Source organism: Venustampulla echinocandica (genome assembly GCF_003357145.1).
Source record: "Venustampulla echinocandica strain BP 5553 chromosome Unknown scaffold_9, whole genome shotgun sequence".
NCBI classification, from domain to species: domain Eukaryota; kingdom Fungi; phylum Ascomycota; class Leotiomycetes; order Helotiales; family Pleuroascaceae; genus Venustampulla; species Venustampulla echinocandica.
The window spans coordinates 1,264,260-1,282,349 of NW_022474214.1; the positions used below are offsets into that span (position 1 = coordinate 1,264,260).

The following is an 18,090-nucleotide window of genomic DNA, read 5'->3' on the forward strand; positions in this document are numbered from 1 at the left end:
AGGCTTGATCCGGAAAATTATCAAATGAGGCAATTGGCCAGTTCTATAATTGAATGATACATTCTAACAGTACTAACAAATAACATTGCAAAACATGTAAAAATCTAATAACTAAAAATCTTACAATTGATTCATACATTGTAACCGTGCTAACAAAATTGCAAAACATATAAAATCATAATAACAAAACCCTCTAATCCTTCCCAAGATAAGGAAATATCATCTCCTCGTCCGTATCTAAAACCCCATCTAGATACGCCGTGATCAACGGATCGATGCCCTCTCCAGAAGCCTTCACAACCCACTCCCGCATCTCGAGTGCCTCAAATCGCCCACCATACACCTTCTCCAAATAATCGCGGAACTTATCCAGAGGCACCTTGACATTGCTTGAGTGGTGCCTGAACTGGAGAGCAACATCCTCAGCCTTCGCTACAACCAGATTGTCTCTCTCGACTGCTCCAGATCCTATCTGCAGCGCTGCCTCTACAATCTCCTCCGCCACCCCATCCACAGGAGCAAAGTCAATGAAGCCTGTCCCCCGTCTCAGTCGCGGGACAGAACGCATCGATAATGAAAAGCGCAGGATTGCGTTCATTGAGTCCGAATTTGGTGCCTGCTCGCCGACCACTATGCATGGTCGGTGCACCGAGACATTCCAGTTCGTTTGATTTTGCTGCTGCTTCCCATCCGCCAAGTTCCCCTTCGAGTGATGCTGGTGATAGTAGTTTGACAGATTCTCGAGGAATACCTCGCCTGCCCACTTACTCGCTGTATATCCCTCACGGCCATCAACAGGAGGTGTGAAAGCTGCTAGTGACTCGGCCGGCTGTGCGGTACGTCCACCGAGCAGAGCGACACGGTTTGAAGAGATGAAGAGGAGGGGCACAGCGCGGGGAAGCGCTAGCGAGGCAAGTCGGTGCGTGGAGACAAGATTAGGCCCTCGTAGCGTTGCATAGTTGTTTAGGCAGTGCCCGCTGGCGCCGGCGTGCACGATCACATCGGCCGTCTGCTCTAATAGCTCGGACTCGGTCGGAGTAAGGCCCAGCGTTGGGTCTGCTAAGCTGCCGGTGTAGCAGTGGATCTTGTTCTGACTGTTTTGGGGCAGCAGGTGTGTATCGTCAGGGAGTACAGCAATACAGTGCACGGCACGTACAGCTGGCGAGTCGAGTAGCATATGCAGAAGGCGGCCACCAAGAAAGCCCGTGGCGCCCGTAAGAACGATCTCAAGACCACCAGCCTTGCTCTTAGTCTTCTTGGTTTTAGTCGAACTTGGCTGCAGTGTCTCGCGTATCTGTTGCTTCAGCCATCCAGGCACAGCCGTCTCGGTAGCCCAGTCGATGTCTTCAGGGTCATCGACGTCATCCGCCTCGGCCTCGCGGCGCTCTTGGACTGCACGCGACATGGCAGCTAATGTGCTGGCGCCATAAAGCACGCGGGTCGGTACTTTTACACCCATGGATTCGGTGATAGCAGCTTGCAAGCGCATGAGTAGCATGGAGTTGCCTCCGGAAAGGAAGAAGTCCGACGATGGAGTGATTCGCTCTGCCGTTGCGACAGCGGGGAGTACCCGTTCCCACAACAAGCGCAGCTCGCCTTCACGGACGTTCATCTTCTCCTGAGGGCGAGGGTCCAGCGGCGTGCCATCTGCATCTCGGGTGATGGGAAGTGGTAAAGCTGCAATCGCCTTGCGGTCAAGCTTTCCGTTCGCATTGGTAGGCAGAGTTGGAAGCACGATGATGCTTGCTGGAATGAAGTATTGTGGTAACCGCAAACGCTTGAGGATTTCTGCCAGCTCGGCCGTGCCGACTGCACTTTCGTGCCCAGAAGATATGGTAGCGTGTGCAATCAGAACATCTCCCCGCGGGGAAACAACGACGGTGGATAGGACGCCATCAGCGGCCTGGAGCAGGGCCACCTCTACCTCCTGGAGTTCGACCCGCAAACCGCGCAGCTTGATCTGGGTATCCCCCTCTAGACGGCCAAAGCACAACAGGGTACCGTCGGCGAGCAAACGTCCTTGGTCACCGGTGCGGTAGACACGGTAGCCTGTACTTGGATCTGTGGTAAACTTGCTGCGTGTCTCGTCGGGCAGGCCCAAATACCCCAGCGCCACACCAGCACCGCCGATGCAAATCTCACCTGTAGTCTGCACCGGCTGCGGCCGGCCTGCTTCGTCGAGAATGCAGACCGAGTAGTTTGGCAGCGCCTTTCCCACGGCGTACTTGACTCTCAGATGCTGCTCCTCGTCGTCAATCTCATAATCACTGACAACAGCACTGTTCATGTCGATCGTCTGAAACGATGCTGCGGCAGTAATCTCAGTTGGGCCATAACAGTTGGTCAGCTGTAGTCCCGCCAGGTTGAGCCGGCGGAACCCATTCTTCAACTCCTCTGAAACAAGCTCACCACCCATACACGCATGCCGCCACGCGGTGTGGCCCTGCAACGACAATGACCCGTAACGCAGCCACGTTAGGTACTCGGAGGGCGTTGCGATGGTCAAGGAGACACGATGCTTGCGCACTAGAGCTGTCATTGCCACTGGATCGCGGCGTACATCGCGGGGTGCAATTACTAGGCATCCGCCGTTGGCGAGCGCACAAAAGGTTTGTATCAATGACATATCGAATCCCAGTGAGCTTTGTTGTAAAACATGCTCCTGACCCAAGACCAGCTCCTGCTTTTTGAGGGCGATGTGGTTAGCAAAGTTGCCCTGGCTCAGGAGGATGCCCTTAGGCGTGCCTGTGGAGCCGCTGGTGAAGAGCAGAACAGCAGGCGCAGTGGGGTCTGATGAGCAGGACATCCTGGAGAGGGGGTTTGTAGGCGAGATATTGTCGATACGCATTTCGCGGAATAGATTGCTGGTCTCATTGCTCAGTTCGGCAACAGATTTCTCGGTGGCTGCGTGGAAAAGCAGTAAGATAGGCTCGCAGCTCTGGAACATAGCTGCATGTCGTGCCGTTGGTAGGCTAGTGTCCAAGGGTACGTATACACAGCCGGTTTGAAGAATAGCTAGTAGAGCAACTATGGAGTCTGCTGACGGTTCGCACTATTGGAAATTAGTTGTGATTCTATACAAAGCAGAGAGTATTTCGGCTTTTGGAATAACGTTCTAAAAATGTTTTGAACGTTTTGACTACCAAAATAGAGTGAAATAATAAGAGAATCTGCTGCTTACCAGCACGGCAATACGGTCGCCTGCGGTACATCCAGAAGTGCGGAGCGCGTTGGATACCGAGTTGACACGGGCAGCGATCTGGGTATACGAAACAGTTGTTCCGTTGTCTATAACGGCAGGCTGGGTAGAGTGGAGGCTGAACATATCAAGAAAACGTTGGGACAGCGTTGCTGGCCAGCCAAAATCTACCACGGGGCCCTTTCCAAGGTCGAGGGCCTTGCTGACCTGAGCCTCGCCGTGGAGGGAGCATTTATCAATACGCATATCCGGATCGGACGCAAATGCATCGACGAGGCGCATGTAGGCATCCATCACTACAGCATGGTTAATCCTGTTCCTATGTTCCAAAAGACAAAAAAATGGAAGGGGGTCCCGGGGGTGGGGGGGGGGGTGAGGTAGCTTCCAAGTACAAATACAAATAAAAATGTCAGCTAGAATAATACATACTTCCTTTTACAGCATCCGTGCTGTATAATGTCGCTGGGCAATGTAGATCAATAATGCACTCCTGTGCCATATCAATCACACCCAGACTAATATCATACGGCGTCTCCGCATCTTTTCCGTCGTCCATAGACAACTTCATACGGCAGTCTGCGCCTAGAGGGAGGTCTGACCAGCCAGCACCGCGGTAGTTCAACGCTGCCTGGAACAATGGAGGTGTGGTGCCATCTGCCCAGCGAGGAGCCTTCACGGCGTCCAGGAGTACATCAAAAGGCAATCCAGCATGTGCAAATGCGGCGAGCGCCTTGCGTGATGCTCCGCGGGCCACTTCAGCAAAACTATTCTGGGTCTCAACGCGAACCCTCACAGGGAGCATATTCACAAAGCAACCAACCATACGGGCAACTTTTTCGTCGTCACCTCGATTGGCGTCCACGATCCCAACACAGATGTCCTCGGTCCCTGTCTGACGCGCCAGCAGCACTTCTAGCACCGCCAAGTAGAAGTGGAAGGGACTTATGCGTAGCCGACGACACGTCGCCTTGACGGCAGCCACTCGCTCGACCGCCATAGTCCGGTAATCGCTATGAATCTTCTTTCCAGTCCGCCCAGGTGCCTGCTGGGTAGGGCGGGCGCGCACCGAGGCTGACGGCAGTAGTGGGAGCGGGTCAGGTAAGGTAGAGAACTCGGTTTGCCAGAAAGCCAGTAGCTCGTCGTACAGGCCGCCCGCTTCTTCCAACTTGAGCTGCTGGGCTGTATAGTCAAGGTGGGAGCCGATGCTGGCCTTATCCAAAGGCTGCATGCGGTATGCATGGTTCAAGTCCTGTAAAAACATAAACCAGCCCACGACGTCGGTAATAATGTGATGATATCCAAAGACGAAGTCATGCAGTTCGGGGCCACGGCTCAGCACGGCAACGCCCAGTGTACGTCCTGCCTGGAGATCCCAAGTGCGTGTTTTCAAACGGGCTAATGACTGACGCAAATCATTATCATCGGCATCAGGAACATAATCTAGCTCGTAGGCTGAGGACGATATCAGGCCCTGCATGGCATGGCCATCACCGACCCGCTGGTAAAAGCACATGCGGATGCACTCGTGGTGTTGTGTCACTACTTGGAGGGCATGTCGAAAGCGCGTCAGATTGAGAGGACCATGTTGTAAGCTGCTGGGTCATCCAGATGTTGGCTCAGAAACCAGATTCTGGCTTGGGACCGTGACATGCGCTCTTGGCGGATTATTTCAACCTCAGTTGCATTAGCTTCTTGTTCAGTTTCGCTCTTGGCTTCTGTTATGGAAGAAGACGAACTATCAGTAGGCTTGACCAGCGAGGTGCTTGTGGTCTCAGAGGAATCGGTATCCGGACTGGTATAGATCGATCTCGCAGAGTCATCGTCCGTTTCGGACACGCTAGGAGTAATTTCCTCCACTTGCGATCCATTTTGAGCATTGGGAACAGGGACAGTAAGAGGAGAAGAACTAGCAGCGGAAGCAGCAATCGAATTATCAACTGCGGTACTTGCTTTGGCCTTGGCTTTGATCTCTTCAGCTCTCTCTGCCTTGATATTCCTCGACATAACCGTTCTCGCAGCAGTGATACAAATTTGTTGTACACTGTCTCCGCCCAAAATTTTGACAACGGGTACCTCGACGCCTAGTTCTTTGAGAAACCAAGTCCGAATCTCGACTGCTACCAACGAGTCGATACCAAGGTCAATGATGGCGCGCTGCGCATTCTCCATAGCCCGGCCGGCTGGTAGCTGCAGCGTGGCTTCCAACTTGGCGCAGAAGACCTCTAGCACCACCGCCACAGCTTCCTCTTCGTCTTCAGTATCCTGCACCAGTTGTCGAAGACTTCCTGCTCCTGCCACCCCAAGCTGAGCCTGCGCTTGCCGGCTCCCATGCAGCGTGGCGACGGGCACTAGGTGACCTAGGCGCGGGTTCGCCAGCCACGGAATCTTGCTCTCGGATACTTCGACTACGTCGGATGCCATGGGCTCTTCGGCGGGCTCCACGCCCATGATAATATCGGGCGAAACGTGGCTGCCAGGTTTTCCGCCACGGATGGCTTGGGCGAAAGCATGGTGTACATCCGTCTCGGACAGTGGCATTAGGCGGATGGTGCGGAAGTGCTCCTCGAGCTGGGCGGTGCGGTCTCGAGCCATGACAATGTAGCCAACATCGGTGATATGGCCGACGTGTACAACAGAACCTGGGAGTCCACGCGATCGTCGTTGCGCCGCTAAGCTTGCCATGAATAGATTGGCCACGTGGTAATTGGCCTGGCCAATGTTGCCAAGCACAGTTGCTGACGACGAAAGCATTATAAAGAAGTCAAGGGCTTCATTACCGAAAGCTGCATCCAGGAGCTCGCTACCGTCTACCTTTGGTGCGAGTGTGCCGTTCAGCTGGTTGATGTCCATATCTAGTACGAGCTTGTCTGTAAGCACCATGGCGGCGTTGCACACGCCAGCAATAGGAGGCATTGTGTTTCGGATATGTTGCACAACACTGCTGACCGAGGCCTTATTAGACACGTCCATAGCAAGGACATGTACAGAGGCGCCTGCGCGTCGTGCATCTTCAAGCGTAGCCGGGTCAACATTGGGATTGCGGCTCGTGATGACCATATGCTTTGCACCATTGGCTAACAACCATTTGCAGATGGAAAGACCTAAACCTCCCGCAGCACCAGTCATCAAATAAGTCCGATCAGGTCGGAGCAGACCTCGTGTATCAAGTGGCGGCACCATCAACAAGAGAGATTCGCGCCTTTGCCAGTCAGTTACGTATCGCGTATGTGCAAGCGATGATACTTGAGCACCGGCTAGCGCAGCCACCTCCACTACATCGCAACTCAGAGATGAATGTGCCGGCAGCGTCGTTACCAGGTCGGCTGTCGTCTTTTTGGCGTACAAATAAGCATCTTCTAGCAGTGTGGCCGCCGCCAACTTGGAAGTCCTAAAAGCGTCCTCTAAAAGTCTTGCATCAAGATTCCAAGCTTTACCGCCCAGGATAAAGGAGTCCCCGAGTGTGTCGCTTACGGCGGATGGGAACATTTGACAGTCGATATATAATGTAACATCGGGAGGCACGGCCCGTTGAATGGCACGCTTGGAGGACTGGGCATGTATTTTGATGTAAGTATCGGGGGCATCGGGGTCCGAGCTTGCAAAAATGGCGCCGCTACCTTGAATTGCAAGCTCAGCAGTTAGTTCTTTAGCCTGTATTGTCTCGGCACCATAGAAGAGTACAGGGCTGCCGGGTACCGCGAGGGCAGTAACAGCATGCACGAATAGGCGATCAGCTGTGGCCACAAGTATATCGGGCGTGCATTCTTCAGGGGCGATGGTTACGAGGTGTCCAGAGGGCACCATGATGACGGAGGAGTTCTTGTGAGATATAGCTATGACGGGAGAAGAAGTAGAAGCAGATGTTCCGCAGACAAGATAAATTCCGTCGCCTGTCTTGGCTGGAATGTGTAAAGCGTACTTGACTTGTACACGGGAGGTGTTGGCGCTCCTCTCCACATCATCACCCGCCTGTAGCATCATCCTAGCCGGCCCAGGAATAGCGTGAGTGACCAAGTCGGTGGCATCTACGCGCTTGGTGACGGTGCGACTCGATGCAAGATACACCTCGTTCAAAGCCTTGTCCGCCACAACACGAGGGATAATGACCTCGCCATGGGCGAGCACCTCCATTTCCTCCTCGTGTGCCCACAACAGGGCTCCCTCGCTTGCGGCATCGCCAACAGCCGCCTCCGCTGTCTCTCTCAGGCGTAGGAAAGCCTCCAGACAAAAGCGGGCAGCCGCCGCGGGTACTATACCGGCTTCAAGCCCAAGTATCTGCACATGCAAGTGTGCCATCTCAGCGGCCGCCACACGCGCGATGCCGTGGAACATGGTGGCACGGGGCGAGTGCGTTTTCCCGGTAGTAGCGCTGCTCACCCAGAGCAAGTTCCGTGACTTCATCAATAAGCTTTGTAAAGCGGCTAGGCGCGGCGCTGTCATAGTAGTTACAAACAACGGCTCGTCGATGTCGTGTAAGCAGATGATATCAGTGCCGGGGTTTATTTTAGCAAGATCAATGTCGTCAACGCTGCTCACTACTCGCACACGGGACCGCCAGGCACGGGGCAGTAGCTTCTGTATCTCAGTTAGCATTTTAGCAGTCGCCAGCTTCTTCCCGCCAATGAGCAAAATCGGCTCGAGTGGGGCTGGGACAGCTGCAAGGTCAGCCAGCGGCTCACGCAAGCGCAGAACTGTATCGTTGGTGGCCTGGGTGACCAGCAGCGCTGTTGTGTGCTTAGACTCAACGGCAACATCATGGACAACCATGTCGAGCCCCGAGAATCCCGTGTCGGACAGAATCTGTTCCCAGTGGAGGGGAGGCATAATGGGCCGGAGCCTACGTTCGGGTTCTTCACCGGGCCACCAACTAGGGAGGCCGCTGAACATTAATGGAATGCTTAGGGTTTCGCCAGTGGTCTCGAACAGCAGGACGTAGCCGCCAGGGCGAAGCAGTGAGCGCACGTTACGCATTGTCTTGTGCAGATTGTGAGTAGCGTGGAGAACGTTGGCCGCAATCACGATGTCAAACGAGTGGGGTGCGTACCCCTGGCTATCAAGGTCATTCTCAATGTCGAGCGTCTTGAAAATCATCTTGTGAGAATAGCCTGCGAACTTTTCTTCCGCACTAGGAAGGAAAGCGGATGAGATATCAGTGAACGTATAGGACATATAAGCATCATCAATAGCTTTCAGCGCACTCCTTGTCTAATATATCACCATAAGTTAGTATCATGTACGTAAAATGAGATTTCCATGTTCGCTCCATGGCGAAAACAATGAATAGAGACATACCGTGCCACCAGTACCTGCACCAATTTCAAGAATATTGCAACGAGGGTACTTGAAGGTAATTTGACGTAGCGTATCGGCAAGGAACTGGTTGACGCGAATGCAAGCCAAGTCCTCCATGAAAAAGCGGTTGAGCAGATCGTCCTTAGTCATGACTTGCAATTGCGATATCTGTCCCTGGACGATGCCTGCGAGGTTGTTGCCCACCGCATGAAGCATTTGCAATTGGACCGCATCTGGATGTGCCGCGTCCATTCCCTTCAATATCTCTGGACCATCGACCAACCACTCGCGCCGCAGCAGAGGATGTTGTCCACTGGCCGCCAGTGCCAAATGCTCGTCAAACGCCTCCAACATGCGCTGATGATACCATTTAAACTTGCCCCTATCCTCAGAAGCAGTCTCCTCGATCAAGCGTCGTGCATAGAATAGCGCTACGCGCTCCATATCCTCGGACAAGCGGAGCAGCTCGGTATCATGGGCCGCATTGCGTTCGAGATCCGGCAGTTCAAGCACTACGTCTCGTGCCCATAGCGTTTTGGCAAACACAGGACGGTCGCGGGATGCATCTTGCTCGCCTACCATGTTAAGAGCCAGGCCTTCGACCTGCACCAAGGTCCGTCCCGACGCAGCATCGTACACATTGATATCCCCGGTCAGGGAGGTGACAGTTTGCTTAACTGCCCAGCTCTCAAAATCGGCGCTCATCTCCCCATCTCCTGACCGTTGCTTCTGCAAAATTGGCATCAACGGGCTAACTCGTACACGGTCAATGTGTGAGGGCAGAATTGCCGTGGTGATATGGCCACTTGCGGGATGAGCTCGGGCGAGAATCAGAGTTTGAAAGGCAACGTCAAGCAAGGCGGGATGCATAATGCTGCCGCTACCCAGCGATCTATCGGGCCAGATGCCATTGGCGGTGGCATAACCAAGACATCGACTGCTTTTCGTCATGGTATGGAATGGCCCTGTGTATTTAAGCCCGATCCCCTCGAACATAGAATAAACCCGGGCACAATCGATGTCGATAAGATTGGCGGGCACTGGATCACGCAGCGGTAGCATATCCCCGGACTCGGATGGCTTGCCAAAATGGACCACAAGCTCACCGCTGCTTGCATGAACCATGGTCCCAGCAGTCTGGTTCACACAGACGTAGTATGAAAATTTAGCTCGTACATTGTCGATTGTTCCACGCAGGGAAGAACCATTGAGCAACTGGACTGTGAATAAGGTCTCGACACCGTCTTTATTATCAGGGACGACCACGGGCCGGAGAATATCTACATTCTCAACCTCGAGCAATACGACCTCGCGCTCCGCAGCGGCCGCGAGCTGATAGCCAGCCTCAACCGCGAAGGACACATAGGCTGCACCGGGAAGCAGCACTTCGCCAAGCACCTCATGGCCACGCATCCAAGGCAGTTCGCCGAGGCGTAGTACATTGCGCCAGCGCAGCTCACGCTCGTTGTCGTCAGGCGTGCGTTTCCCCAACAGCTCATTGCTCGCATCGCGTCCTGTACGATAACGCCGTGACATCGTTGACTCGCGCCAATGAATTTTCTCATGGTCCCATACGTAAGCTGGCAGGTCCTGGGGTACTCGAGGCACTGGTGGCTGCCCATGGTAGAAAGCTGCACGATAGCCGGCGAAGTCAATCGCCGAGGGGCCTAACTGCGTCCAAACCGCCCCTATGGCTGTCGAAAAGGCCACGGCGTCGCTGCCATCGCGTTTGAGGACGCCGGTGTAGAGGGGCGTTGAGCCGTAAACGGCCTTGAGGGTTTGCTCCACAGGGCCTTTGAGGGTGGGGTGTGGACCAACCTCGATAGCGACATCGAAAGGTCCGCCGTGCCAGATCGATGACTCGACAGCCTGGGAGAAAAGAACCGTCTGCACCATGTTGGCAACCCAGTACGGGCCCTTTAAGGAGCTCAAATCACCCCCAAGCAGTTCCGTATTTCCCCGTACACTCGAGCTCCAAATGCATTGGCCTGGTTTGGGCGTCCGGACCTCGATTTTGCACGCCAGCAGGGATTGTAGGTACGGTTGAGCACATGGTTGCATATGGTGGGAGTGGTATGCTGTGTCGACCTTGAGCAAGCGTGCAAAGACACTGTCGGCATCGAATATCTGTTTTGCCTCTTGGACGGCGTCGATATCCCCAGACAGCGTCACGCTTTGCAGTGAGTTGCTAGCCGCGACCCGCAGACGTCCTACGAATTCTAGGCGACTGCAGAACTGAGAGGCCTGGTCAAGCGAGAGACCCACGGCCATCATGGCGCCGCGCTGGCCCTGTTCCCCGGCGGCCCGTTGCGCGTGGAAGCCGCGGTAGTAAGCGATCTGCAAGGCACCCGCGCGTGTAATAATGCCGCTAGCGTATACTGCAGCAATTTCTCCGGACGAGTGCCCTATCACTGCATCAAAACCAATGCCCGCAGCAGCAAGCAAGTCGACTAAAGCAAGTTGAATAGCGGTGCACATGGGCTGCGCGATTACGGCCTCTGAGAGGCGTGACGAGGAGGCCTCGACGAGCAATTCTTGCACCAGCGACCATGTGGGCGCATCGTGACCGGGCAGAGCCCGCAAAACAGACTCACATTCTTCTATAGTGCGTCGGAATAATGGGGAGCGGTTGAATAGTTCCCGTCCCATAGTGGGCCATTGTGCGCCCTGGCCGGTAAAGACACCCAGAACGCCAGAGATCTCCTTTGGATTGACCAGGCGAGGCTGGTATCCGATGCTGCCACCCGTCGATTTCTCATACGTGGCTACCCAGGCTCGCATATTCTCCAGAATGGATTCTCGTGATTTCCCAGAGAAACTGGCGCGCACCCTGTGGGTGGAGCGGCGCGTTTGAAGCAGCCAGCTCAGGTCGCCCATATCCAGCTCGGGATGCTCTCCCAGGTGCGTTAGATATGATCGGACGGTGCGCAGCAGGGACGGTCCCGATGCTGCTGAAAAGAGCAAGGGACCGAGTACACCAATCTGCTCGTCGTGTTCCCGTACCGAAACGCCGTTGTCATAACTTTCGATGATGGCATGGGCATTCGTGCCTCCAAACCCAAAACTATTCACGCTTGCACGTGCTGGCGTACCGGTGGGCAATTCAGGCCATGGCAGCGCTGTTGTGGGGATTTGAAGCGGTCCGTAGTATTGTGCAATGGCTGGGTTGAGCTCGTTGAATAACAGATTGGGGGGAATAGTCCGGTGCTTGAGGGCCAGCAGCACCTTCATCACACCGGCGAGGCCCGCGCAGCCCTCCAAATGCCCGATCACCGTCTTAATGGATCCGACGTACATCGGATTGTCAAAAGACGTGGGCCCATGGGCCGCTACAAAAGCGTCACTAATTGCACGTGCCTCGACCGGATCTCCTGCAGGAGTGCCGGTACCGTGAGCCTCAAAGTACTGAGGCCGGTCCTTGATAGGATCTAGTCCAGCGCGACGATACGTTCGACGAATAAGAGCAGCCTGGGTCGGAGCGAATGGCATAGTGATGCCGGGGCTCTGGCCGTCCGAGTTGACGCCGGTGCTGCGGATCAGGCCTTCGATATGGTCACCGTCCCGCAGCGCTCGGCTCAGTGTCTTGAGGAGCAGCGCCGATGTCCCCTCGCCCCGAGCATAGCCGCTGGCCGACTTGTCCCACATACGGGATCGTGAGTCGGATGAAAGCATGTGCAACTTAGACTCAGTAATATACAGGGTTGGGTCGAGGATAATGTTCACGCCGGCCACGACGGCAGCTTCGCCGTCGCCGTCGAGCAGACCCCGGGCCGCCTGATGTAACGCTACCAGAGAGCTGGAACATGCGGTATCGATTGTGACAGATGGACCTTGAAGATCGAACACGTACGAGATCCGGTTCGAGATAATGCTATTCGCGGTTCCGGTCGCAGTATATTGTGGAATGGTCTCCGGATCTCGAAGCTGGATGCTAGTCCAGTCGTTTGTCATGACTCCGACATGTACTGAGGTAAAGGAGCCCTTGAGCTGTTCTAGGGTCATGCCCGCCGACTCAAAGGCTTCGTACACCGTCTCCAAGAGCATGCGCTGCTGTGGGTCCATCCCTGCAGCCTCCATACCAGTGATGCCGAAGAATGAGGCATCGAAGAGACGTGTGTCCTGCTCGAGGAGGTAAGACTTGTTCGTAACATTTGTCGAGCCATGAGTTTCGCCATCAGGGTGGTAGAAGCGTTCCAAGTTGAGGCGTTCGGGATCGAATGTCTTTAGAACATCACGAGGCTGTTCGAGCAGGTCCCATAGCTTCGAAGGTGAGTTGGAGCCGCCGGGGAACCGGCATGCCGATCCTACAATGGCGATAGGCTCCTCGACGTAGCTTCGTTTCGTCATGTTGCTAAAAGGAATGTCGTTGAGAAATAGATGAGTTTCAGACTGAGATATCAATGACAGTGGTTCTCATCGTTGTCGTTGGCAGGGGCAGATATAGGGTATAATGGTTGATAACTACAGATCGCGAACTGAATCAAGCCCCTATCTTCGCAACTAGGTCGCGAGTTCAAGCGCTCAAAATACTAGGTTGAACAGACTTGAAAGATTTTGAGCGACAGGTTGAAGGCTTCGTCGATTGTTTGAGCACGTCTATAGAGTAATAATAATAGGTAATGCGATATACGAAAATGCTTTCCTTAATAGAATACTCCGAGGTATTTTCCGAGGTGTGTTGCTCGCTACGGGTATTCCGCCCAATCGGAAATCTCCTTTTTAGACACATAAAGACTATTTCCCGTAGAATATTAGGTCTTCGGTCTTCAGGGACCCTCTTCCCTACCTTTTCCCCGTAGGTAAGTGCTATCTTCACGTAAGGCATATTCCGAGATCTTGCCCGTCTCGGCATATGATCCTCGCTTCGTCATTTTGATAGTCTAGGGTCCAAATTGCCATGTATGCTATGATCATTAATCTCATTATCGTTTTGGCTTGGGCAATCTAGTTAGTTCTTGTAAACTCTCGGGAAAAAGCATAAGTATTTCTCGATAACTCGAGCATACTGAGCTAGAGAGAAAAGGCACAGATAATTAGCTCAATAAATCACAATGGCCGCCTCCGTTATCATTCCAGCCACGCAGGCTGCTGTGAAGATCTCAGGGCCCAGCTCCGTGGGGTTGTCCACCGCATCAGCACTGCCGGTCCTAGACCCGTTAGAAGTCCTGGTTCGAGTTGCCGCTGTTTCTATCAACCAGGTCGATGGCAAATCGGCCGACATGTCACCATCACCTGGCGCGACCAGTGGAGTTGACTTCTCGGGCATCGTTGTGCAGTTAGGGGCCGATGTGAAGACTGACAAGTTCCGAGCCAACAATAACATGAAGCTTGTTGAACTCGGCGACCGTGTATTCGGTGGCGTCTTTGGGAACAATCCCCTCCGCCTCGATAACGGCGCCTTTGCCGAATACACTGCTGTTCCCGCTCGCCTTGTCTGGCATGTCCCGGCCAACATGGACCTCACAACAGCATCGACCATCGGAGCCACGCTGGCCACGGTCGGGTTGGCATTATTCAACTATCTCCAGCTGCCTATGCCATCAACCGTGAGCTCAGACTCAAAAACCGCCACCAGTATCGAAGGTAGACCAGCAGTGTTGGTGTATGGCGGCGGCACGTCAACGGGCGCTATGGCAATCCAAGTCCTGAAGATAGCCGGATTCAACCCCATAACAACATGCTCACCGGCATCATCAGAGCGTGCCATGCATTTTGGCGCAACCGCGACATTCGACTACCATTCGCCGAAGTGTGGCGCGGACGTGCGTGAATACATCGGCGACTCATTGGCGCTGGCACTGGACTGCATCAGCGATACGGCATCCATGAGCACCTGCTATGAAGCCCTGGGGCCGGCCGGCGGGCGCTATGTGGCTCTGGATGCCTTCCCTCTACGCGGCCACACTCGCCGCAGCGTGGTTCCAGACTGGGTGTGCACGTATACCCAGTTCGGACACCCCGTAGCTTGGGCCCCTCCGTATAACTTGGATGCCCGCCCGCATGATCGTGAGTTTGCGGAGGCTTGGTATGTGGTTGCGCAACGTCTGCTAGATGAGGGTCGCATTGAGCCTTATCCGAAGGAGGAGAGAAGAGGCGGGCTAGCCGCCGTCGAGGATGGGATAAAGGAAGTGTGGAAAGGGGAAGTGAAAGGTGTAAAGTTAGTTTATCCTATTATTATAAAGCTATTGTATTAAATCTTATAAATATTGGTTTTACTTTATAGTAAAATATATTCTAACTAATATTATCTTTTATAAAAGTAGTTTAATTAAATATTAATTATAAAATATTATAATATAAGTTATTTCGTTTAATTCTTCGTGAACAATCGAAATTCTATGTAACTAAAAAGTCGTGGACACCTTTACCCGAGGAATAGAACGATACAATCGAGAAAGGATTACGCAAAGGAAAGGACTTACTATTCGAAAAGACAACAGACTTAAACTCTTCCGTAATTCATATATTCAATCTAGATATAAAATCTATCAAAGACTTCTAGTAGTCGAATAAGTTCTTACTGAAGATTACCGATAAAAACCTCGAGTTAGCTACTATTTCGAAACTATAATATCTATATTACTATGAACATATATTGTCCGATACTAAGATATATAAATTCATCACTCATAAAGATGTTATAGAACAATACTATCACAGAGTTCTCGAACGGATTATTGAAATCGCAAAGTCATTTTTCTTTTCTGACGAAGTTTCTGAATACTTATTCGTATCTAACGATGAAAATACTATCCCAGAATTCTATACTATCCTAAAAGTACATAAAACTCTGTAGACTCTTCGTCTTATCGTTCCTAGTTACTCCTAAGTAATAAGATATAACTTATAAATCTGTAATTTCACTTTTCGGATATTCTACAAGAAGGAGATACTCTAAGTTGTAGATTCAACTAGGGAAGTTATTTCTCGATTAAAAGAACAAACTATTACTCGGTCGGAAATATTTAGATTGTTATAAGCGACGTAGAATCCTTTTATACTAACGTTCTAACTACGGAAACTATTGATCATTTACAATAAACTCTAGCTGATTACAATAGTAGCGACAGAATAGATTATTGACAGATTCTAAACTTTCTAGAAACTATTATAACTTACAACTGTTTTAGATTCTATAATAAATATTATTTCCAAATTAATAGTATTATAATAAAAACATTATATACTTTTACATTTACAAATGTTAGTTTTAAATTTAAAGAACAATTTATTAAATTAATTATACGATTATAAAATAAACTAAAAGACAACTTGATTCTTTATTTGCGATATATAGACGATATCTTTGCTATATTTAATAGATCTAAATCAGTTATTTAATTTTACTTTGACTACTTTTTATCAAAGTTAACGTCTTTTAGAATTAAGTAGAAAATTAATTTAATATATAAACTGACTTCGTTCTTAGACGTTGAGTTCTTTTTCGTGTAAAACTTCGGACTTGTAAAGATTCAATCAAAAGTCTTTCGGAAATATCTGAATTAATATCAGTATATTCTATAGTTTTCGGCTTATTTATTATCGGTGAAGAAAACTTTTATCAAAGCTGAATTGACATACTATATAACTATATACTCTACGAAACGACTTTTCGAAGAAAGAGTTGAGAAGTTCATGTTAGTACTTGGACGATGTAGATACTTGTCAATTATACTTCGTATATAGACGAATAAGTGAAATACAGAGAACTAATTCCTCTGTTACTCATAGGACTATTTATTAAATCCTTGAAGAGGACAGATAACTTGTTTGACAAGATCTCGTCCTAGAATAAAGTAGTACTCATAGAACTCTCCCTCGGCTCAGCTGCTGTCTCTGTGCCTTTACTGCTACGAAGTAGTCTTTCGGGAAGTGTCCAGTAGCCCTTGTTGGGTGAACGTCTGAGCGTCTGTCGGCCTTTGGGTCGTTGCGGTTCCCTCTGTATACTTCTATATTTCACGTTCTTTATAGAGTTAGAAAAGGATAGTACGAGATACTAACCTGAATAGGATTCAAGCTTACTACCCTATCCTTTTCCTAACTATAACCGCCGCTCTCTGAGCGCAAATCAATTCACGATAGGCCGTCATTTACGCCTGCGCTCTCTCAAAGGTGTCCCTCCGGGGTAGTGTGTTGGGGTCGACACGATGCACGCCCTATGCTCGGCTGCGGCGCCACCGTTGCACGTGGCGTACAGCTCCCCTTGGTGGCCCTCCGGGGCCTTTGCTGCTACATGGGGACTTTCTGGAGCGCGCGCTATCGCGTGTTATACTTGGACCAATACGAGTCGGTAAAACACTCGGGCGGCTACGGCTGACTGCTGAAATACAGTAATAAACATGCACTATGGCCCATCTGTCTTACCAATAAATCGAGATACTGTGCTTATCTCACTTGTGTTCACTAGCGAGACCTATAGAATACATAGCACCGTGTAAGTAGGGGGTGCTTTAATAATGTACTGAAATTTCTTGTGCTGATTTGTACGAACAGACGTATAATGCGACAGAAAGGATCTGACAAGACAAATTTTCAGTCTTACTTGCGCGCTTTAATAATGTACTGAAATTTATTGTGCTGATTTGTACGAACAGACGTATGATGCGACAGAAAGGATCTGACAAATTTTCAAGAAACAACTGCTTTTCGACACCGAGAACTTGTATAAAGATGAGGAAATCTGCAACAATATTACTTCTTTCTTCATCGCATCCATCTTCTCAAGCTTCATTGCATCGATCTTCAACTGCCACCGAACCTCCCCGTTTCGAGAATCAATTATAAATCAACTTCAATATGCAACTCCTCACCATTATTCTCGGTCTTACAGCATCGGTTTCAGCAATTGATGTCGGTCTCAGAATCAGAAACGGCTGTGATTCCCGCAGTGGAGGCTGGGTTTGCACAAATTTAAACCCCAATGTAAACATTCTCTCCTTCCATAAACTCGGCACCCCCTTAAACCACACAATTTCTAACGTACTTCCACAGCTATGTTGCGGTATCCCCTCCGGAACATTCGGTAGTATCATATTCTACGCTGTCCCGACCAACTGGTTCCTCGAGCTGAGAGGACACGAGGGTGGTAACTGTGCCAGAGTGAAGACCATCGACACTTTATTTGGCGGCACCGAAAAGTGTCTTAATTCAGGACCTTACACCGGTGCAGGCTACGGCTTCCGCTCGAACAAGAGGGGGGCTCAAGAAGGTGCTTGTTCATCGGCACCGGGGACTTGCACTTCAACGATGCCGGATGTGTTGTTCCTTGGTGATGGACAGAAGTACAACATTGTCGACATGGACCATGGTCTGGTTGAAGAATTGGCTGGGTTTGCACAGAACGGATCTGTTGTAGCGGATATTCCAGAAGTCTTCAAAGCGTTTGAGATTGCTGCTTAGAGGTCGATAGTGTTGTGCTATAGATTGCTTGGAGGAGTCGGTATAGTGCGAGGTGGTAAATTGTTGTTGTATGCTTTGCTGGTGAGTGCACGCGCCAGCAGAGTATTAGTCCTGTCTTTACTTTTAATTTCTTCTACTACATTTCGAATAAAATCTTACTTTTATTATTTGTTACTGTTAAAATTAATTGTCAGTTTATG

General features: G+C 51.0%; 3 protein-coding genes across 3 annotated transcripts; 2 read left to right on the forward strand and 1 right to left on the reverse strand.

Moving 5' to 3' along the window:
• Positions 1–193: 193 nt before the first annotated feature.
• BP5553_09154 (Polyketide synthase-nonribosomal peptide synthetase) lies at positions 194–12,838 on the reverse strand (the record flags this gene model as incomplete). Its single annotated transcript, XM_032017777.1, has 5 exons — positions 194–3,052; positions 3,182–3,495; positions 3,629–4,697; positions 4,781–8,404; positions 8,492–12,838. The coding sequence occupies 5 exons, from the start codon at positions 12,836–12,838 to the stop codon at positions 194–196; spliced, it is 12,213 nt and encodes a 4,070-aa protein (XP_031866420.1).
• Positions 12,839–13,542: 704 nt separating this feature from the next.
• On the forward strand, positions 13,543–14,685 carry BP5553_09155 (Uncharacterized protein; the record flags this gene model as incomplete). Its single annotated transcript, XM_032017778.1, has 1 exon — positions 13,543–14,685. The coding sequence occupies one exon, from the start codon at positions 13,543–13,545 to the stop codon at positions 14,683–14,685; it is 1,143 nt and encodes a 380-aa protein (XP_031866421.1).
• Positions 14,686–17,287: 2,602 nt separating this feature from the next.
• On the forward strand, positions 17,288–17,890 carry BP5553_09156 (Uncharacterized protein; the record flags this gene model as incomplete). Its single annotated transcript, XM_032017779.1, has 1 exon — positions 17,288–17,890. One exon carries the CDS (start codon positions 17,288–17,290, stop codon positions 17,888–17,890), a length of 603 nt encoding a protein of 200 aa, XP_031866422.1.
• Positions 17,891–18,090: the final 200 nt, after the last annotated feature.